General features: G+C 39.5%; 1 protein-coding gene across 5 annotated transcripts in view; it reads right to left on the bottom strand.

Moving 5' to 3' along the window:
• The window catches only part of SEMA3D (semaphorin 3D), a 147443-nt gene that overhangs the window by 48906 nt on the left and 74952 nt on the right, over positions 1 to 23585 (bottom strand). For all 5 annotated transcript variants that reach the window (XM_075024728.1, XM_075024726.1, XM_075024725.1 and 2 more), the window contains 5 exons: positions 22351 to 22413; positions 20493 to 20612; positions 16265 to 16358; positions 12840 to 12968; positions 6626 to 6768 (listed from right to left, as the gene is read on the bottom strand). In XM_075024728.1, the coding sequence (XP_074880829.1) occupies positions 6626 to 6768; positions 12840 to 12968; positions 16265 to 16358; positions 20493 to 20612; positions 22351 to 22413 (549 nt within the window). The remainder of the gene's footprint in view (positions 1 to 6625; positions 6769 to 12839; positions 12969 to 16264; positions 16359 to 20492; positions 20613 to 22350; positions 22414 to 23585) is intronic.

Here is a 23585-nt window from a genome sequence, read left to right as displayed (position 1 = left end):
GAAAAAAACAAAAGCCAGAAACTAACAGGCTCAGGTAAAGACAGGGAGATGATAACAGCAAGTCTGAATGTGGTTTGGGACAAATGAAATAGTAAAATTAAGCACCATTTTACCACAAGGCCACTCAGCAGTCCTGCTAAGATTACCTCCAAAGGGTTTGCTAGTATTAAGAACATTCCCCCAAACTGTTCAAAGGCTGCCACAAAGTAGATGTTCTCTACTATATCCATCATTAGGCTGTTCACTCCAATTTCAATGGAAATTTGAAGTGAGAAAAGGGTGATGGCTGAACTAATAAAATATGTTAAGGAATTCTGAGGAAAACCTACCTTAAATTTTGAGTATAATCTGTTAATGGTTTATTCCAGTGTGTTTGATTTGCCTTTACCTGTGTCTCATCTGAACTTTCATATATACTTAATATAAATTATATGATATAAATACATAAAAAGGATATAAAAAGACAGAGAAAAAAAAAAAACAAACAAAGAACAAAACCTTCAGGTTATGAAATGTAGCATTCCTGATCATGAAGCTACAGGCAAGTCAAGTGACTAGATGGATCATGCAATGAATGTCAAATAGGAGATCGGTATTTATATGGTTTGAATGCATTGAGAGCACTGTGAAACCGAAGCAGTGTGAGATGCAGCGCTGGGATAGGCTGGTTTCTTTCTGAACAAATAGGCCTGAATTTGCCATTCAGAATCTCACATTCTTAAGTCAGAATGCCTTGAATTTCACATTCCCGGGACCCAGTAGGGCACAGCTCCCTTTAGAGTCAGTGGAAAATATGTGCTTCAAAGAGTGATTTGGGTTAAAGGTGGAAGGAGTCTTCCTCTGAAAAATAGTCCTCTGCCTTTATTGATTGAAGTGAATGCCTGATAATTACTTTCCTTGCTTAGTTACATAGAATTGCCTGAAGTCATTCTTGTGGGACAGTACGACCACAGTATTGACAACACAGGTTGAGAGTTAGGTAAGCATGAGACCAAAATACAAAGGTAGATCAATGTCTTACAGAGTCCTTTAGAATTTAGCATCCTGAAACATCTGCAAAGCCTGAACTGTAAACTGTGGTACATTTTCATATTAAATGTACTGATATGAAAAACCCCAGGAAGCTAATTTTGTCACATCAGAAAATTTCCAAAATCACAAAGTCATTATTTGCTACTCTTAGAGATATTTGAACATCTGAATGAAAGCATTCTGAAGTCAGGGACTTTGGGTTAGTCATAGGAGCTCCACTCCAATTAACTCTGCAGGCTTCCCACTTCCAAGCCAGTGGGTTACTGACAGCGTCTTCTGCAATGAGTCTCTCTGGCAGCTAGGATGATTTCCAGAGTTTGCTTCAGAGGTTGTGCAGCTGCATTTCCATAATCCAGTTTTTAAAGCTCTATCTTGACACTGCAATTTCTTTTTCATTTTCCCTGAGGCTCAGTAAATTTCAGTCACACCTCCTTATATATAAGCATAACTTACATATTTTTGCTTCATCTGCAAATCATGATTTCCCCCCTCAAAAACCCCACCAATTGCATTGTTGAAACACACCCATGAGGGACAAAAATATACAAAACTTCCTATACTCAGGCCTGTACCCTTGCCAATAAGGAAAGTTGGACCAAAAGACCTGAGAAAGCCTGATGTTATATCTCTTAATTCATCACAGTTAGAAGCAGATACTACATGGAACTGGCCTGTCTCCAACACATCAGCCCTTAAAATGAAATCATCTTGATGAGCATCTGCTTTTCTACATAATTTGAAAACTTTCAAATGCCACATTATATTCAAGTATCAAATTTGGAAGTCCAAGATGAATTGGCTGCTAAAAGACCCACCGCTGCAAAGATGCTCAACGGGCAAATGAGGGCCACAGTTTTTCTAGGGATGACATTTTTTAAGTGGTTTTAATCATTATCATTCAGAAATTAAAAAAGAAAAAAAAAGAAAAAAAAACAACAACAAAAACCCCATTAGCCATGGTTAGCATTGTGGCTAGGCAATATTATGGTGACAAAGAAAGTATGTAAGCATGTAATAAGCAGTAAGTTAAATCTCGTCTGGAATGAGTTGCCTCCAGAACTGGAAGCAGGATAGCTGCATGATCATGGCTCTGAGCCCAGACTAATTAGCCCTGCTGAGAACATGTTAACATGGCTATTTCGCTTCCGGGACCCAGGCTAATACGGCTGAATGGTAAAGCATTACACTACACGGACAACTCAAATGGTTTTGGAGATAGATCAATTATCTACACAGTGATGCATTGCACAATATAGAAATACAAAGAATGTTAATGACCCAGTTATCCCTAGTCACATTAACGGCATGGCTAGACTATTTCCAGGACAAGAAAAACACCTCCTAACTTTTACACACAAGCAGCCCCACGGCAGAGCCCACTGGAGACCCTGGACTCCGAGTGGCGGAGGAATAGCTCCCTCCTGCCATTCCGGGAATACAAATTGCCTTAAAGCACCAGACGGGAGGCAAGGTCATAGCCTTGAACTCTGCTCATGTTCATGGCTTTGGAAATAAATCACATCACCCAAAGGTGGAATGCAGGGTGTGTCCTGGGCTCTCGACTCAGGAGCTCTTAAAATGATTACATTCCAGTGTGTTTAGAAAGCACAGTTTAACCAAGAGGGCTGTGCCTAATTGCTATATCCTCATCCCCAGGTACAGCATGGTATATATGAGGGTGGAATGGCATACCAAAAAAAAAAAAAAAGACAAAGAACTCACTTGTTCCCACTAGAACAAAGGCCGCTTCTGGATACAGCACACTTTAGGAAATATGGGAAAACTTCAGGGGCCAAAGTCTGATTTCCTGGCAGTTGAGGTCTTGGAAATCAGTCTCTAAGACTGCAGGCCGTAACTTTTGCAATACATCACCAAAACTGTTAAAGACAAGCTTGTAACACAGCAAATGCAAACTGCTTTAATAATAAACAGGATTTTCATACTGCAGCAGCGAGACTACTGCTTTTGGCTAATTTCCACTCCATTCCAATAGAATGAGTTTGAAACTATGAGAAAATGTGTTTCTATATAGAAAACAAATAAACAAAAACCCCAACAACCTTCCTCTCTCTCCAAAATCTTTCTGTGGACTCTTGTAAGTTAGGATTTTTATTTCTCAATTTATTTGAGTGGGCAAAATAGGAGGGAAACCTAGGTCTTTTCTAGGGCTATATTTGTGCATATGTGAGGCTGTCCTGAAATAGAATTAACAATTCCGTCATCATTTTGTGGTGGATATGTATACAAAAATGTGGCTGACTTGTTACTTGACTGCAGAGGGCACAGTGCATGGATGCTGCAATTTTTTTTCAAAATCTGGCTCAGTGTGTAATGATTGTGTCATGTCGTTAGCTGATGCAGACTGGTTCAGCAGTAGGGGCTTGAAGACAATGTAGCTGTGAAAGCTTATGCCTGTGTTTCTAGAAACAGAAATACATGGGTCCATGGTCTTAAGAAGTTAAGGTTTGCATGATCATGTAATATAAATATGTGTATCTTTATGAGTTTTGAAAAAAAAAATAAACATTGCTGGCTAATCTTTAATAGTATTTTTTTTCTTTTTACTTATGACCTTACTTGAAAAGAAAAAAAATAACCCAACAGATTACACTTAATGTAAGTAGGAGCATACCATAAGTAATATCAGGTATTACGGACAGGCCAATGGTACTTTTTCTGCCGCCCTCAAACCAAAAATAGGAAATGCCATTTGCCATGATAAATTACACAACTCATTCTGAAAGTGACTGTTGAAAGCACTTCCCCCCAGTTCATACTGATATCCCCCAGTGATATACAGAAGGCAGATGACGTAAATCTAAATTAGTGCTATTTAGCGCTACAGTGGCTGTGTTATTAGAACGCATGCTTCGAGACGGTAAGTATGGTCTTATGAACAGGACAAGTGACAGCTGTTTGACTCTGGGCGAAGAGCTGCCGGCAAGAGTATTGTAATCTTCTGGGGCTGAAAGTAGCTGGGAAAAGGGAATGCTTTCCAGAGAAGATTTTCCCTAAGGGGGAGGATCAGTGAGAGACCATATTGTTGAGCCATTGAAAATTAGCCAAAGAATAGGCTGCACTGAATAACCTCCTTATTAAAAACAAAGCCCATTCTAATTTGAGCATGTGTCTCTGGCATTAATGTACAAGAGCCCTAAGGCACAGTGAGGTAGAAAGCAATTGAATTCTAATAGAAAAAAACTGGGTTTACACCAAGCAAATGATTTCAGACGTTGCTGGGCTCCTCCCATCCACTGTTATTCTCTGCTTGCTAAGGAAAGAAGGCAAAGGCTTAGCTTAATGAGACAGTGCAAGTAGAAATTGTTATGTTTTCAACTCTTGCACTGATCCCATATCAGGGAGAATTAAACATAGCAGATGTTTCGTACCAGAGCACAGATCCAGAGGATCTTAGTCCATAAACAGAGGAGTCTATTTGAATATTTTAATTTATATTAAATACCCATAATAGTACTTTCATTATAATAATTTGCATTATATTTTTTTTTATTTGCAGGTAATCAAGACAAACATACAAAAAACCAGGAGTCTGAATTTTCAGGAGAATTCTGCATCCATCAGGAAGTGCTCAGTAAATAAAGAAGACAGTGCAAAACTAACATTAATAATAATCAACTTACTTATAAGTTTCCATTGTTTTGCTTTGACTATTAAAAATAAAATTCAAGACTTTTTTTCCCGTTAACATGATTACTCTATAAATTCAGTCTCATTTGAGGTACAATTACGCATGGTCGTTAGGATTTCCTTACAATACATTTGCTTTTATTATGATATCTTATCTCCTTTTTTCTCTAGGTAAAGGATGCTGGAGATCTCTAGCTAATATATCTTAGTTTACTATAATCTATCCTGTGCCTTGGCTTGAAAATGTTGTCTACCAATGTCTCCTAGTGCATTAAGTGCTTTCTCATAATCAGCAAATGCCATGTCTAGCAGCAAATCATATATGTTTGCGTTTCCATTCTGCCATTAATCACACTGCAGTGAAATACCCAACTAAAGATTATCCATTCTTTCATCTGGCTAAAAAACTACTAGAGAACTGATTTATGAATGAGTTTTTTTGTTTTCTTAACACTTTAGGTCAAGGACAGAAGTGTGAAATGGCTGTGGTCACTGAAATCTCAATTGGAGTTAGGAATTGGCTGGACTGCAGAGTAGTTGTAGATTTACATATTCATATACGTGTGTCCACACTTTGTTTTTCAGTGTGTGTCCATTAGCTGACTGGGTGCTCTTCTCCTAGACACATCTTACTGCAAATCACAAACTCTTTTGTTTGTTTAGTATTTTTCAAGCTTCTTAAGATGATAATTTTCACTGCCAGGAGAGTCACATTGCCCAGAAAATGCAAGCAAATGAAAGCTTCTGAAGAAAATATCACAGAAATGTACCTACTTGTGTAATCACTGTGATGGAGTTGCTGATATTTGTTCATCACGAGATAAACATTTGATCAAAGCTTATATTTATTAATATGAAGACAACTTTAAAGTCCCATTTTCCTGACTTTTACCAGTGATTCCTGGGTACCTGGATTCACTGAAGACCTAAGGACAGGATGGGAGCACACACACTGACTGCTTCTGTTCCCCCAGTATTATGGGACAAAGGAGTGGATAGTGTGTCTGACGCAGAAGTCAAGAGACCCTCCTGCTGTAGTGGGAAGAAGACCTTAGCAAAACCAGCCGGCTGTTAAACAGCAAACTCCACACTGACTGCTGTCTTCACATGCAGGAATTGGTTTATCTTCTCATTACCGTTTGAGGAGGCTTCTGCCCTTGACAGAGATGCTTCTTCAAAAAGAGTGCAGCTCATGAAAACCCGAGTCTGCATTATGAATGCCATAGGGGCAGAAATCTTTCCTAAGGGGCAAAACCAAGCGTAATGAAAGAGAAAGTGAAGGGAGTAATCGTTTAAAGGAGGTCAGGCACCAACCAAAGGGAACTTTCTACACTGCAGCAGACCCAGGGCCTGGTTCCTCCTGGTCAACAGGTCAAGGGCTGCACATCTTCCCAGGGGAGGAAACCTCTGGGCAGATGTGGGGGGAGCTCAGAAACTATATACATTTTTAGCCTCCCCCCACCCAAAGCGATTATCAGGAATGTGCAGAAACAAATGACTGACCCCAGCTCTCAGTAATGCCCAGGAATGATGTCCTGAGCTAGGCTCAAGGGATGGGTTTATATATCCCTCCATTCACTGGGCGCTTTCCACAAAAACCCAAGTACCTTGCCCCTGTGTACGCTTCGACAAGTCAATCCTCACTGAAAGCTTATGAAACAAAGCAGGTCACTGTTGCATATCTGAACGTCAATACAATATCGTTTAGAAACAGGATTATAATTTATAAGCAAATTAGATTTTCTCAAAGAGGTACACAGTCAATATCAAGTCTGTTTTTCAAGCGAGTAAATTTCAGACAACATTAGTAATCTCTGTTCAGAAAAATTACTATCATGGCTCATTGGGTAAAAACACTGTTTCCTTCTGATCTGAAGGTGAAAACAAACCAAACATTCCAAACATTTTTTTTTCTTTAAATAAAATAAAAAGATAGAGTCCTCACCTTACAAACTCTCCCAACTCGGGAAAGGATTGTCTTGTCAGATGTGCCACTATCTTGTGATATTTCTCGGAAAAAGAAGTAGATTTTGTCATCATCTGGGTTATAGGTGTCTGGGATGGGAAAAGTTCCAACAAATTTCGCTCCTAAAAGTTACCAAAAAAAGATTTTAAAAATCTGAAGAAAAGTCTTAATACTTGCTACTAAATTTCTGCTTCAATATCTGCGTTAATGTTGCATCTTCCAGTGAAATAAAAATACCACAATACAGACATGTAGTGGCAAGTTTCTTACTAGCTCCAAGAGAAAACCACCAGATTCTGAAGTATTTACTCTTAGTGTGATGGTTTTGTGTATATATGTTTCTATCAATTCCATAAATATGCAGCACTATCATTCTCTGAAAATAGAATAACTCTCAGTACAAAATATTGCCTGCAAAAATCTGCCTTACTGCTCTTGCCACCAATACCAAGCTAAGTAGATTTTCTGAAATCACATGGTAGAATTTAAATTAATTTAATTACACATTGCAGCAGTTAGGACAGAAATACACTACTGTTTACTAGAGATAGCTTGCAAAGGAATAAAAGAACCTTTATTGATCCATGGGATTAAAAATTCAATATAAACGACAGCTTTCCCAAGTTCAAAGTTTCCTTCATGTCTGTGCTGTAACAATCTTACTGACTATACCTGCCAAATCCAATACAGTGCCAGGCTGGGATTCCCAAGTTAGCACACCAAACTCCACAACTGACTGGTTAGTCTTAAGGACACAGTTCTTTGTTGTGCATGAAAACAAATTTGCTATATCAACATAATGCTTTGTTTGGGTTATTTAAAACTGCTTTTTGCAAGAAATGCTACAGCATGCCTTGCCTGGATATGCTGAGCCATTATATTACTTCTGGTCTCTTCCAAAGCAAGCTTGGGTGTCTCTGCCTACATCTTATAGGCATGCTTATTGGGACAAGAATTTAATACATGTCCTTCACTGTCTTCCTCAGCTCCCTCGTCCATGATCTCCAGTCCTGCTCTACCTGTTCACCAGTTGGGCGTTTTTTTGTGGTTTTGTTTTGGTTTGTTTTGGTTTGGTTTGGTTTGGTGGGGTTTTTTTCTTTAAATTTGGCACTAAAAGCAGAAATTAAACTAATTCCAGGGGTCCCTGACTGCAGCAGAGTAGACAACAACACTGTCTTATTCAAGTAAACCAGATACTTGGGGAAGTGATTTTTAAGACATTCCTCAGTGTGTTATAATAGATGAGCTCTTCTGAGGGCCCTTGGATCAATGATGTTTTTCTTTAAACAGAAGTGGCTATACAAATACGGTGCAAAGAGACCCTTGACTCTAAAATACATTCTTTCAGCAATAAAATACACAGCCTTTGTCCCCCATACACAGGCAGGCTGCAGTAGAAAGCAGTAAGGAGGGTGGTGTAAGATGGTAGAGCAAACAGAGCACACTGGTGATATGTGGGGAATACTATTATCAGCTTTTAATGTATCTTCATGCCTTTGTCCTTTTTATAATGCTTGTTACTTTATATTAGCCTTAAGGAATTTTCACCATCAACTCTACAGTACACACAGGACAAAAAGAGGGTCCTTGATTCAGAAGTTCACAGTCGAAGGCTTGAGACAAAAAATGCGATGTGTTTAAGTGCTGAATGTGCACCTTCATGACAGAAGAGTAAATTTATGGGTCAAAATAGCCACAGCGCTGCTTCCATTTTAAACCTTTCTGACACTAGAGAATGGCGTCAGCAGAAAAATGAAATGATGCAGGCATCAAGCTCTATAAATTTAAGTTAAGATTTCAAAATGAGCCTAAAGAAAATATTCGATTACCCCTCAGGGCCTGTAAGGCTACTTTGAAGATTAGATCTCTAAGCGTGAATAAATACATAAATACATTTCCAGTACGGTTTCTTAAATATGCGGTTAGCTAAATAGCCATTTAACAGGAAAACCTGTGAAATACTTCTATAGCATGCTTTTGAATTTCACATAGATTTTTTTTTTAATCCACATTCACAGAACAAAACTCTGAATATATGTTTTTTGTAAATTAAATTTCATTGCTTTACTTGGCAAGCCAAATGCAAAAACAAATGTCTCAATACCAATTCCTGGAACAGGTTTAGAAGAATCTCTAACAAATTAAAGGAACACAAATATTTAATGATTTTAAATCACAATTGAAAACACTGAAGTTGAAAGTTAAATCCAAACAAAAATACACTGTAAAATATATGAAGGCAAAGAGACTGAAAACAATTTAATGAAAGAGATCATGATCTGAAAAGCATATTATGTTCTGCAAGTGAGATCTTTGTCTCATCTTTTGTAATCCATCCATACAACATAGAAAAGTGTGTTTAAACTAACTGTGAATTAGGTTTTTGGATTCTTTGCATGGGAAACAAATTATATGATGACGATTTTGAACCACTGTTTGTTTTCTCATACACAGAGTTGCCCCCCCCAGTTGCTTCAATAGAAGGTTTTCCCACATACAAATTTCATAGCTAGATTGTATGTAACCAAACAGGGAATTAAAGGCAGCATGAGCTCTGACAATAGATGGTACAATAAATCCAGGTGTTGCTCGTGTTTTTTAAACATGCTCTTGTGGCCTAGTGGGAAGAGCTGTTACCCCTAGTCCTTCACTGCTGGGTTTGCCGAAGTGGTCGTGTTTGCTGTTGGTTACTTGCTGGTTCTCACACCCTTCTAATGCCAGCAGGAGTTTTAGACAGTGCAACCGTGCATGTGCATGTGTAAGACCTACAGAGAAGGAAGATTCATTAGGCTCAGAAAAAGAGGACAGCAAATCCCAGAGCATGAAGAAAAGAAAAAGCAACCCAAAACACTGGGAGGCAGCAGGTCTTTGTAGCTGGGCTGCCGGAACTATGTGGCATGATAAAATGCAAAGGATGGCGCTCACCTCATTTACCTTTAACTGCCTAGAAGCCAAGCTCCTAACCTATACTCATCCAGGTCCTCTCCCAGGGAGGGACACAAGGAAGAAAGTGACAATGAATAATCCTATTTTAAGACAGATTCCTACAATAGGTGGGGTGAGTCACCCTCTGGAAGTGTCACCTCTCTCTGTAAATTACAGAGACAACTGAAACGACTGAGCTCAGACAGGATGCTAACTTTTGCCTTTTAGACCTAAGTGAGCTGAACCCCATCCAAAGTTCACAGGATATAAAGAAGTCATTGCCTGCAAGTCTTTGCCCTGGCAAAGACGACAAAATTGCAATGGAAAAAAAAAAAAAAAAAAAAAAAAGATGAATGCAATTCAGGGAAGCACTCATTCCAACTATGGCTTTAGCTTTCTCTAAAGGAGGGAGGAATGTGCAGCTGTTTAGCGCATGCCTGCACGTAGGGCTGGGGTGTCCCACCATGGGATGCTTTCCTCTGCCCGCCGGGCTGGAGCGGGGCAGACTTGGTTCCAGTGGGCACCTTTGCCATCTGGAGCAGGGCCACCAGCCCCACGTGCCTCGTCCTCTGCCCCAGCCACGGGTGAGGCAGCTCCGGTCAGCGGCTGTGGGAGCGCCTGATTCTTCAGCTCTGCGGGAGAAGGGCTGAAGTCTGAGCAGAGGCAGCATCCCCTCTGTCTTCAGTGCCACCGCGTGCAGGAGTATGAGCCTGTGTGAGCGTGAGTCATGGGAAAGATTAGCTGCCTTCCTCCCTTTCTCCTTTCTGGAGCTGCTATTCAGTCATTGAGATTAAGACATGTCTTAATTAGTCAAGATAGAGATGCCCTGCAAGGAACTGGAAAGTATCCTACGCATTTTTCCCTTATGCTTTGTCTTTCCCTCCCTTCCCTCAGGAAAGGATAATCCTGTTTCCAGAAACAGCATAAGACTAAACTTTAAAAATATTAAGGTGCATTATAGCAAAACCTCCTCAGCCCTCTGGAAAAAAACAAGTTATACATTTTATGCTTATCCTAAGTAAAACATGAGTCACGCCTGGAAATAATTTATTTCTAATTGTACAATTACTCAAGTATGTACAACTTTTCCTGGAGGTCTAACACATGCTTGGTAAATGGGTGGTAGATTTAGGGAAGACGGGATTTAGATGAGATGGGAGTTTTAAACCTGAAATCAAGTAAATATTTTCTTTATACCAATATTGGCTGAAAGCACAAATGTATGTAATTGGTAATGTTACACATAAACTAGAAATATATTGGCTACCCTATGGCTTATTGCAGAAATGATCCCATCATTTAGAGTTGCTCTCAAAATTTTCTCCAACTTTAAAAGAACCATTTCAAAATATTAAAAGCACCTAGTTTATATCTATGCCTCTTAGTATAACACTGCATGAATTGTGTATCTGAAGTCTTAGAAAGAGCGTGTCTGTAGTTTTTTATATTGCTGGAAACAACATAAACCTGAAGAATATGTGGGGTCTTCAGTGTTTATATAGTGTGGGGTAATTTTCACGTCGCAGTCTAGCACACTAAAGCTGTTTTTCAATCCCAGACATATTAATATATTATTCTCCTTAGAAAACTTTCACAAATACAGACACTTTAAGTGAAAACAGAATAAAACATGAATCAATCTAAAAGAAAGAAGAAAGGCAGACCCCCAAACTCAGCCTCCAAACTAAAACACATAAACAGTTCTCAAACCTTTAGTTTATTCTGTGTTCTTGTACTGTTCCCTTGCCTCAAACTGCTCATGAAGAAACATTAATAGCGTAAAGATATGTTTGGAACTGGATATGTAAGCTATAAGTTCTTTCGGACAGGGAACTGAACCCTGTAATGCTCATCAAGGTGGATCTATGCTAATGATAACACCATATGCTCCTCAGGACCAAACTGCAGTAAATCTTTCTTTTTAGAATATTATAGCATCCCTTAGGAAAGCAACTACCCCAACCATCTTTCCATTCTGACCATCAGCAGGTTGCCAGTGATAAAAGTGGATATTCAGTTGCACAGTTAATTACAGTTAGAGAACTGCCTGCTGGAAGGACCCATCCTGGTTGATAACACTTACAGCCCGTTTCTTGTCTACATCGCACAAAGGATGTATAGAAATGGGAAATGGGAAATAGGAGAGATGGGACAAGAAAGGTTTTGAGCACAGGAGATGAAAGTGGGATAAGTCAGCAGAGTCAGATGTGAGATTTTGCTATCTGTCTGAAGCACTGCTCCTATTTGGAAAGGTAAAATGACTTTAAGTGGCTTCTCCTTTCCTCCTCACAGCAGAAATCCTGAGGTTACAGAGTTACATCTAGACAGAAACGTAAGGCAACAGCTTAGAAGAAGGGAGAGGAGGGGTAGGAAAAAAAAAATAATAATAGAAAAGAACATTTCCTCTTGTTGAAGTCTCAAAGAGTTAAGAGGCAAAATTATCCCTTTCAGAAGTTGTCTGCTGGGAAGACAACTTAACCCTGTGGTCAGCAGGCCCTGGCTTTACAATACACCCATAATAGTCACACAGGCATCCTGAATCAGGGCCAGTGTTGCCACATCTTTAAAGACAGTTGACGGCTAAAAGGGGGATGCTTTAATTGAGTAGGGTTAGCCTGTGAGAGAAGTTTTCCATGTTACTCTGTGTGTGGTTTGAGACTGGCTGGGTGTAAATGCAGCCAGTTTTTTAGAGGGTTTACTAGCTCAGAATGTTTTTTAACGGGCAAGAAAAAGCAGTGTTTTGCTTGGGAAGCTATTTTAGGGTGCCCTTAGTGGTTTTAAAATGATCCTCACAACAACAAAGGGTATTTTTCCCCCTCAAAAAAGAAAAAGAAAAAAAAAGACCTCCTACCTAAAAACGTGGAATTTCTAGTCTGTCATTTCAACATGCTGTAGGGAACAGCTTTTAACAAGTGATCGGAAAAAAGGGTTTTAAAAAAAAATTATTCCAACAAGACTGGAAATAGAAGCATTTAAGTCATGATATTATTCCAATTACAGGACTATATACAGATGTATAGATCAAAGACGGAAAGAATAATTAGGTCTTATGCTCCTACTCTTTCCTTAATTAGCATTTTCACCTCTGTGACTTTTCTCAAGTGCATTTTTGTTCCACTGAGTGTTTTTTAAAAAAAGCCTACGTAATCCAAAGATACCATGATCTATATTTATAGTTACTGGACATATATTTATACAAGAAAGGGGCTATTAACTTCAGAGAGGCAGGGACAATGCAAATGACAACAGCATATGTTTGGGATCTTACCAGTAAGCCAGTAATGTTCGGAAATGTCAGTTCTGATGTAATGGTGGTCGTGAGAAGGGCCCAGAGAACGTGTTAGAGCAGTGTCTTTGCCAAGGAAATCAGAAGCTGTTCCAGCATAAAGATACTCATCTGCAAATGAAAAAGAAACAGGGTTCCTACAGCTGTGGTGTAAACAAAATTAAAACTATTTGTGATTTGTTGGGTGAACAACACCTGCGTTTAATCGGCCTGCAAACTAATTTAAAGTATTATGGGCTTGTATTTTAATGGGATTTGGGGTTCTGTGAAGTTACTTACATTTAAATGAGGGTAATATTTGTAATTATATGCCTGAAAAGTAAAGAAGTCCAAGTCTAATTTTCAGATCTTTTAGACACTCAGAAAAGTAAATTCTCCAGCCTTGAATGGGTGCTGGGCTCTTAAAGGTACAAAGGTGTATTCGACCTGAGCATCCTGCCCTGTGAGCACCAACCATGGACCTGGGGGCCGTGGCGAGGACACGACCATCTCTCCATTCAAGAGAATGGAGACTCTTGTGTCTCAGGCTTGCCACAGCCCCCATGGCTTTGCTGCTCCTGGGCTTGAGCTAGTAAACACGATGGATGATTCAATATGGGAACTTTGCAGCTTGGCCCTTTCCTGGTGGAGGGATCTCCGTCCAACACTTCATTCACGAAGAGGAATTTAGGCACTATGGGAATTCTTCTCAATTATGTAACGTGTTAATGGTAGGAATATGGCTACAGACCCAAATCGTGATCATTTTAACATAACGAGTGGTCCCACTAAAATAAATGAGACATCTTACTTGAGTAAGGCAGCCAGAATTTGTCTCACAAGGAAACTATAATACAATGCAGTGCGCTTGCTGCAATTGCAGTTATTATTTAGTCTTCTGCCAGCTTTGTGTGCAATGCAAAACTTCACAACCTTAAAAACTGCACAACATTTTCTGTTATCCTTCAGATCTCACTACTTTTCTAAAAAGAAGCAAAGAAACAGTATCACTGTGAATTTTTTTTACCGCATAGTACACTTTACAATTCTTCTTTTATTTTTCTGCAAAATAACAAGATAGCTTTATTGATTGGAGGAGTTTGGTTTTTGTTTAATGACTTGCAACAATAAATTCCTGGAGTTTGTAAAAAGAAAAAAGGTTCATGTTCATAAAAAATAATCATATAAAAAGCTGTATCATACATAAAAATCCCCTTCCAGGAGTTCCTTGTCCAGGTTTTCTGACACTCTGGGTAGAACCATTTCACAAGACCTTTTAGAGAGGAGTCCTTTGTTGAGAATGAATGCAGAATAAATACCATTCAAAATAGACGCTTGTGTTTTCATTTGCAAAAGATGTAAATGCACTTAAAAAAAATAAGATCAAGGGGAAAAGAAAAAAAGCCAAAACCACAACCCACAATCCACAAGTACTCTATCTGGCAAAAAAGATCCATCAGCTTTCTTTTTATCTCATTATTATTGTTACTTATGTATTATTTCCATGACAGTATTGGAAAGCACATCTTTCAGACAGCATGTCGCCTTTGTAAAGAAACAATAGTGCATTCTGAAAGGTATTTGTCATAATGAGGAATGGGCAGGGTAATTGGTGTTTGCTAACTGACAGGCACTCAGTGATCGATAAATCTGAAGGGCTAACAGAAATTCTCCATCCTTGCTTAGGCTCTGCTGACAAGACGTTTTCAGCACTTCTGCTGGCTTTTGGTATCCCTCATTCCAAGTTCCAGTTATGTCCAGAACAGTTTTGGTGAGTGATAATTTGTAATAGAAGATGGATAATGAGCAGGTGAATTTTCAGTCAAAAAGACTAGCTTTTCAAATTTAGCTGTGGAATTTACTTGGGGAAAAATGCTGCGTAGCATTCAAAGAGAGATTACGTATTTCTACAAAGAATGAAAATTACTCAGTTCTGTTAACCTACATACATGAGTGAAAAAATAATGAAATATGATTTAGCTCATATATGTATCACTGATTAGAAAGTGCTTTCTGAAGGATACAAGTAATCTTAATCACCATTTTGTAGATAAATAAAACTAGACAGAGAGAAGTGACATGCCAAAGGTTACTCCTCTCATCAGTGACATAGACGGGAACTGAGCTCCCCTGAGTGCCAGGGCAGTACCTCATCCATGAGCTGTACTGCTTTCCTAGTACTCTGGGAATAAAGCAATCATCAAAAGATAGGCCAAGAACGCGTTCTCTGGTCAGGCCTGTAAAGCTTTACAGTGCCCTTGTACCTTGTTGCAAAGCACTTGTCACCAGGCATAAGCAGAGAGAACGGATACTAGAATACCCTGATCATTAATTTTATCTAGCCTGAAAATTCTTATGTACCAAAGTTCATGTTTTAGTTAGCTAAAAAATGGCAGCTTCTTCATTTCGCAAGATTTAATAGAGCAGTCAAAGCACTAGAGTGCTACTGAAATTAGCCAACGCTACAATAAATCATGGAGTTCTATTGCATTAAAAAAAAAAAGTAAAAAAAAAAGAAAAAGTTAAAGTTTCTAGAATCCCATTTTAAAAATAGACTTCACGGTCATTAAACAGTACTAGGGGTCCCTGAGAAGAATAAGCACTGGCTTTAATCTATTGTTTTTAATAAAGGAAGTCCTGCCCCATCTGTTGGGTCAGAATCACAAATCATCTATCTTATTATCTGAGAATAAAGACTGAACATTACTCATATTCTTTTTATAACACAGAGTGACCGATACTTCAAAGCATTGTCACCACTGCTCTTTGGCTGTAAATGAAAACGTCATGGTGCTTCACCCTTATCTTGTATTCATATGTTTGACGGACAAGTTAAATGAAAATTGTCCAAAGCTATGAACCAAACCATGACAAAAGTAGCTCTTATAGTGATTTGAAATCCCGAGGTCAAGCTGACATTCCTCGGCACCAAATGTCAGACCACACAGCACTGCGATGCACGCAGCAGGCAGATTGCACTATCTTGTTCCTAGGATCCAGCTTCAGAAGTGGCTACTCGAGCAAATAGAAACCTCAAAAATGTATTTATGGAAATAGTGGATGTCAGCAGACTTCAAAGGGCACTACATATTGATAATTGCAGAAAGAGGCCCAGAAGCGCTTGAAACGTTGTCTGGCTGTGTGGGTTTTTTGTTGTCTTCTTAAAGGAGAAACGATGGGCGAGGATGACACCGCTCCTGCTCAACTTCTCAGCCGCTTGGATGTCTCTGATGGAGTTGCTGCATTTCCAGCTCTTTGGTGGCCGCAGACTGAAGGCTCCCTCAGCTCCGAGAGCACAAACCACCGTCGGAAACACAACTAACGCCAGAGGAACTCCAGCCATGACGTCGGCTGAGCCTCTGACCCCGGGCTCGCCTACGAAGCCATCGCACGTCCGAGAGGAGCACCCGGCTCTGGTCGGTCCTTACCTGCCATCACTGAGGCAAACGGCTGCTGAGGATCGAAAGGGCATTTCAACCTGCCAGACTCCAAGTTCTGAGCATCCAGCCGGAATACCGTTTCCTGAGAATAAACACATATTCATTATCCTGGCCTGGCTGCAGAGAAAAACTCAGACGAACTGTTCTGCTACCAACCAAAGTGAAGGTGTGGTAGATCAGGCAGCTATCATCTCAGCATTGATGTTTACGGTCCCTGTCTCTGTTTTATATCTGGATTTTTTTCACTCATTGTTTTAACGTAACCTGTTCACTCTACAGTGAAAAACAAATCTTATAAAAATACAATTATTTTCAGAATAAAAAAGATGTATTGTTCATTTCTATTCAAATTAAAAGCTGGATTGTACTTAAAAGGCACTGGCTTCTATTTGAGAAAGTGCTGATAGACTGTATTGCAACAGGAGACCCAGAAAGGATTCTGGCTGACTCTTAAATTTCTCCAGGGACTGCTGAATAACGTTTGCAGCAGACACAGTTCAGCCCCTTTTAAATGAAAGCAGCATATGCTCTCTCTTGTTATTTTTAACAAGGCTAATGATACAAGAGATATCAGAATAGATCCTTCCTTGTAGTTCCCAAATACAGTGTGATTAATTCCTGGGTCTCGAAGCAAGGGCATAGAGGAAGATAAAGGAAAGAAATTATTTAAAAACTATTCCTGATGCTTTCAGTGGACAATCAACAACTCAGTTGTTGTAAGCATCAATCTGAGGTTTTATTAGAGTTTTGAATTGCCAACAATGATGTTTCTACTTGTTCTTTTTCATTAGTTTCCTAAAGGCACACTTAACCTGAAATTCATAGTGAGTCCTTCTGAAGGCAAGCCAATTGCTCAGATTAGTACAGTGAAGCCTTTGCAGGTACAGAGACTGGATTTTCAGAATTCTGCTGCTTTTAGAGAAGGGAGATTGCCTACAGAAGTGCTGTTAACACACTCTCCTACCTACAGTGATATATAAAATCCCACCAGTGTTCAGGAATCAAATCACTGTGGGTTTAATTTCCATTGTAGAGACATAACTTTTGCAGCTAGTTTAAAAAAAATCAAAACACCTCTATGATTTAAACAATTACTTAGAAAAAGGTGAAGTGTTTTTAATTCTTTGTTTCTATACCTCTGCCTTGCAAGAGGACTGAAGAGTACAAATGACAATTAAGTATGCTCAAAGATGGCCACATAGGATCAGACTTCACAACACATTGATTCAATTCACCCTTAATGTACATCAGATTATAAATGACAAAACCTTTCTATTTCATTGAGGTGTCTCCTAAACTCTCTAGGCTCAGAAGTCAAAAGCCCAGGATATTGAATAATTAAGCTCCTTAAGAGAAAGAAAAATCAATTCCAATTTATGAACATAAATTCCATTTCCTCCAGCAAATTCTAGCTGATACAAAGCAGAATTTAACCATCAAACAACAGCCCCTGTTATCTTCCCAAATCTGTGGGGTATCAGATAAGGTAAACCAAATTCTCAGGCTACTGAGGTGGATCAGAGCACAGCAAGGACAAAACTAAATTAAAAATTAAGCAACTTCTTTTGCTGACAATGCTACGGTAACGGCCCATTCTCCTTTCTTCTAAGACGTGCAGCCCTGAGCTGCTGGGAGGACCCGTGCCGTATCACATGCAAAAATGCCGACTGCAAGTCCCGCAGGACTCAAGGGACCGAGGGCTTCATAGATCAACATCAAATATTTCAGACTTCCCCCAGACGAACTAATGGACGCTACCAGGCATTCACACAGAATTAACCTCCTGCTTTCACTTCAGACAAAGCTTTCAAAGAAAAGAGCATCCCTTGGAGAGCTGTGGCGAACAGCACCGACCGGGCCAAGCCTCTTCTTCACGGGCCAAGAGAAGTTTTGGCAGTCACTTCAGCAACAGCAAGACGAGGACTTTAATCCCCTTTAATTGTGTGATCCCGTAGGGGATTTGTACGGCTTCAAAAGCAGCGTCTGCTGTGGGGTTGGGTCACCTGATCCACGCTGTTTTCCTCTTTGGTTTCCCAGCCCTGGCACTGGCCAGGAGACCACTGGGCAGCTCCAGCGGCACCCTTCAAAGGTCAGCAGAGCACTGCCTGGTTCCACAGCCTCCGGGAGGGCAGCTCGGGCCCTGGATCTCCCAAGCATCCCACAGCTTCCTGTAGAGGTTGCTAATTACCAACCACCCATTATCCATTCTTAAACTCAGAGATAAAAAAAAAAAAAAAAAAAAAAAGGAAAGAAAAAGAAAGGGGGCGGAGGGAAAAAGACTAAAAGAACAGCTCTGCAATCAAAAGTGCTTCGAATGACCACGTAGAACTCCTGGCTTCGGTTTCTGCAATGAGGAGATATTTTCAGCTGCCTGTCAAATTCACATCGATGGGTCCACCCTCAGCACCCTCCTGCCCTCGCACAGTTATCTGGAGAGGTAGTGCAAGGACAGCGGCTGTAGGGGGCTTGGGGTCCAAGAAGGAAAGGGAAAATAGGCGTGATGCCATTCAGAGCTGTTAATTTAGTAGGAGGCTGTAGAAGAGATGCACCATCGGAAGAGGCACGGGTAGTGCTGAACACCACGCAACTACCACTGCAGCTGAGTGCCCAGGAGGAATGCAGGAGAGGCAGGACTGGGAGACAGTGAGGGGATTAGGAAATACAATACGGGGATTCTTCTTCCTCTTCCTCTCATAAGGTAATTGGTCACATCTAACTGAGACAGACCCCTTGTCTAGACTGGCTGCCAGACTGAACAATCAGACCAAATCCATAATTTCGTAATGGCTGATGAAAAGCACCTTCACAAATGAAGTTGTTAAAGGTGCGATGGTAGAGTGAATCAGGCATCTTGCTAATGACCCAGAGGTAAACCAGAGCCTTGCTTATACTCTTGCTGAGAGCTGTTCTGTTCAATTCAGCTGTGTATTTGATCATTCAGGCTAAGGAATCAGCATGATACAAGGCATCTAAAATTTCAGTTGTTTCAACTGGAATATTTAAAGGAGCGAAGCAAAGAAGCCTACAAAATTTTTTCATTATAAGCCCAATTATACAGCATATACCAAACAATACCAGGAGCATTAATGGTTTATTAGGGAAAGAACACCACTGTGCAGATTTCAGGCAGCTTCGGTTTTCTCTAACATAGGTAGCCCCTCTGGCCTGGTCAACCAACCTACAGACTCTGTGGAATACAACGATGGGTCTCAGCCTGGATAGGCATTAATAACTTTTTTCTTTTTTTTTTCCTTTTTTTTTTTTCCTGTGAGCATCTGCCCTTGATTCCATATGTCAGAATAACTCCAACGTGTACATATTTCAGGTTATCGCATTTAATAACATATCATTAGACCTCATTTCTTATATTCTAGATTTCACCGAGACCCAAAGAAAAGCGCAAGCTATTTCTATAGCAGCATAGGAAGCCTGCACCACAGGCAAGTAGCCAGACAGGTCACATCTCAACACTGTCTGAGAACAGAGCCAGTGTTATAAATATAGCCAAGGTGTTATACATATAGGAGTTAAAAAGAGACTTGTGTACTAAGTGGCTGCTTGACACAACACCAAAATTCTTCTGTTGTGGGGGTTAGGTCTCAAACATTTACCACTTAGGATAGTGATTTCTTTAGCACCAGCAAATGAAGACCAATCAGCTGCTAACTTCCCTTCAGGAATATGCCACTAGCGATGGAAGATACCCAACATCTACTTCGCGACAGGGCTGCAAACCATATGCAAAGTCCTGAGATGCGGTCCTTGGACTCAGGCTCAGACACCATTTACAAACCCTGTATTACTCTCATGCACAAGTACATTAAAAGATAGAACTATGAGTGTCATCTTGAACTCTGCATGTGTGTGTGTGTACACAAGCAGAAAGTGTGTGCAGAAATGACTTACTAGAAAGAAAGACATCTGGGTTAAACGTTCTTTTCACTTAGTTAATCATATGAAAGTGTCATTCTGAAGAACTTTGTGTATTAAGACTTACTGAGGAAAGTGCTTTGTTCAAGAGCAATATGTACATATCAAATGTGAGAACAAGAGTTCCCGTCTGACCTGCAAAATCCACCATTTACCCTGTTATTTATGCAAGCTGCTGTCAGTTCATTTTTTACACACTCGCATGGTATTTTCCAATCTATGATGAATGCTAAACAAGATGAGGGTTATTCCTTGACATGTCAGAGTAGTGAGGAGATTAAATTACCTCTTTGTGCGTTCCAAGTTCAATGTATCCACAGAGAGGGTGAAATGCTCCTGTGCCACAGACATAAACATGGGTTCGGTTGTAGGGCTGAAGAACCCTGATAAAATTGGCACATTCCGTCTATTGGGAAAAGAAAGAGAAAGGTTAATTTTCATGTTTATTCTTCTCTTTCACATTATACATTGTACTAGGTTATAGCCATAGTATTGGTGTATTTAAACTCAGAACTACTGTAGCAGAGACTGTTTACTAAATAGTTCAAAGTTGTGACGGCTAAAATTTTGCAGTGGCTATCGGCTAGGCAGTTCATCAATCAGACTTGCAAGCCGAACTCTGCTATAATACTCACAGCCACGAGAAGCTGTGTGGTTACGGCACAGTTTGGAGGATATCTGCTCAGCCTGTGTTGTAGCAAACAAGCCCTGTCAACAACTGGGCAGAGGTCGGCGAGCCACTGGGTGAGTCTGGCTATCAATCCTCCTGCCTTTCCTCCCAATTCAGGGTTCTGCGCAAGCTTTAACACCAAAGATTACATGACAGAAATCATTGTGGTGGACTGAAGGGCTTCAGCATACTTCCAAGGGTATGTTTTGTGTAGGAGTGAACTTTCTTCGCGCCAACCACATCCTACTGGTCGTTTTTGTATGGGCATTTCTGAGTCCTGAGGGATGCTCGGGTCGGTCCTGGCTCTAGCTGGGCTCGCTCCTTGCTGGTAAGGAGCACAAGTGGGTGCTGCACGCTGCAAGGGTGCTACATGGGGCGGTAGGAAAGGCTTGCTGCAGCCTTCCCCCAAATTAAATAAATTATACATATGCATATACCAAGCTGCTCAGGAGGGAATACACAAGAGCTATTCATACATTCAAGCTACCGCCCTACACCTAAGTGAGAGGCAAGCTGCAGATACAATGTAGGAAGCAAAAAGGAGATATTTATGATTGATCTATGTGCAAAACAAATATTCCCCTCTCTGGTCCCTTTCCTTTTGTCTTAGTGTAGAAATAGATCAGCACAAATCCTCCATATAGACCAGTATCAGCATTTTCCCAGTGCTCAGCAGAGGTGTTGTTTAGTTTTTGTCTGCTGTAAAGATAAGGGTAGCAATAAGTTAGGATAAAAAGTTGAAATTCCTCAGGCAGAGAGCTGAGAGAGTGTTTTGAGCTGGAGTCCACCTTGGTAACAGACAAGCTGGATAGAAACCACAAGATTTGTGGAGAGAAAAGGAAGAAATTTTATTATACAGCCGGGATTTATAGCGGGCTCTAGACACATGATGTAATCTGTGCCATGCAAAAGAGATATGAAAGTTTTATTGTATATATGAATGCACCTTAAACACACTTCCTAAAGAGACTTCCTAAAGAAGATTTGTGGTTCCAGGGAAAAGCTAATGAGTCTGAGACTTTGTTTTAACCTTAACTGCAGCTGTCTGCAAATTAAGTTAATTTGTACTCTGCTCTGCTATTCTGTTTTGTTAATGAATTATAATGAAGTTACACTCAGGATATTCCCAAGAAAAAAGAAGCAGTTTGATGGGAAAGAAAGGATTTCAGGTCAGTATTGCCTGGGATACATTTCAGAGGAAAATCCATTTGTCTCTCAACTGCATTTCTTACATACAAAGATGGCTTAGCATGCTTGCTTCTTGCAATATTGAATATTTTTTCTTGAAGCATTAACATTTAAAGAAAAATAATAGAAATGTACCTTTTCTTTTAAATGAAGAAAAAACACATTTCATTAGTTCAGGAAAAAAAAAGTGTAACAACAACTTACTAACCCATTTTGTGCATTTAGAAACAAATACACAGATATGCAATATTCTTGGCAATAATAAAAAAATATGAACTATACTTACATGGGCGTCTTTCCCAGCTAATTTGCATAATTCTACCTTTTCTTTTGCTGCAGGCCAGTAAATCTGCAACATAGTTAAAATAAGACAAAGATTATGAATATTATAAATTGTCCTGTGACTGTAGTTTAACTATTTCCTTGAATGAACAGTTAAAACAGATGTATGCATGTTGAAGGAATTTGCATGTAAATTGAAATGAACATGACTTCAAATACAGGGTTCCATTACAAAAAGCGAAGAGGCTTTAAATCAGAACCTGTTCTTTGTTCCTTTCTTCATTGGCTATATGTCCTTTTTAAAAGTAGTTAGGCGATCTGACTAGCACACCTTGTCACCATTAGAAATTGTGTGTTTTTCTCAAAGATATTATGAGCCAAATCAGCTTGAAACTAAACTGACTGCAAAACAAGGCAAATGACATTTGTGATGAATTTGGCCCAGTGAACTTGGCAAAGCTGTTATAAAAAAATGCTTAGCTGTTACTGCCAATTTTCAAATGAAAAGAAGTTTTGTTCAAAAAACTAAAGGTAGCTTAAGGGAAAATTGTAGAACAAAAAGTACATTTGACAGAAATCAATAGTGCATGGTTTAAAAATGTCACCCATCAACACTAATTGAGTTTACTGAGAAAATGACATAGAAGTTTAGAGGAGAATCATGTACCTTAGATAATTGGTAGCATATATTATTACTGTTTCTCTTTCTTCTTTCATCTGCACTGCAGAATTCTATAAATTAGGTTTTGGTGTAGATGGAGCCACATGACAAATTACTATCAGTTACTGTCACCCCAATTACATTAGTGAAGAAATATCAATGAACAACAGCTCAGGTTCTGGCTCACTGATTTCAATTAAACAATCAAAATTGGACATTTTTGAGTATATGTTTGATTATATTAAATTCAAAATAGAAGCAAAATATAAAGTCTTCCGGAATCACCATGCTAAACATGGATCTCTTTTTCATATTATTTTGTCAAGACAAAGCTATAACCATTTCTCATGACTAATAATAAGAACAAGAACAAATCATACTAAATTTTTTGAGTAAATATTGGTTAGGAAATTGCCTTAAGTCCGAGGAACCAGTATGCAGATTACTAGTAGTCACAGATACTTTAGAGTAATGTTGAGTCTCAAATCACACTTTTTATAAAATCTTAAATAGTGAAATGTATAGGAATAAAGAATTATTATAATATGCATTAGGAAAAAAAAAAATCATCATCAAGG

The sequence above is a fragment of the Buteo buteo genome, chromosome 4, assembly GCF_964188355.1.
Source record: "Buteo buteo chromosome 4, bButBut1.hap1.1, whole genome shotgun sequence".
NCBI classification, from domain to species: domain Eukaryota; kingdom Metazoa; phylum Chordata; class Aves; order Accipitriformes; family Accipitridae; genus Buteo; species Buteo buteo.
This window is presented reverse-complemented; position numbering and strand designations above follow the sequence as displayed.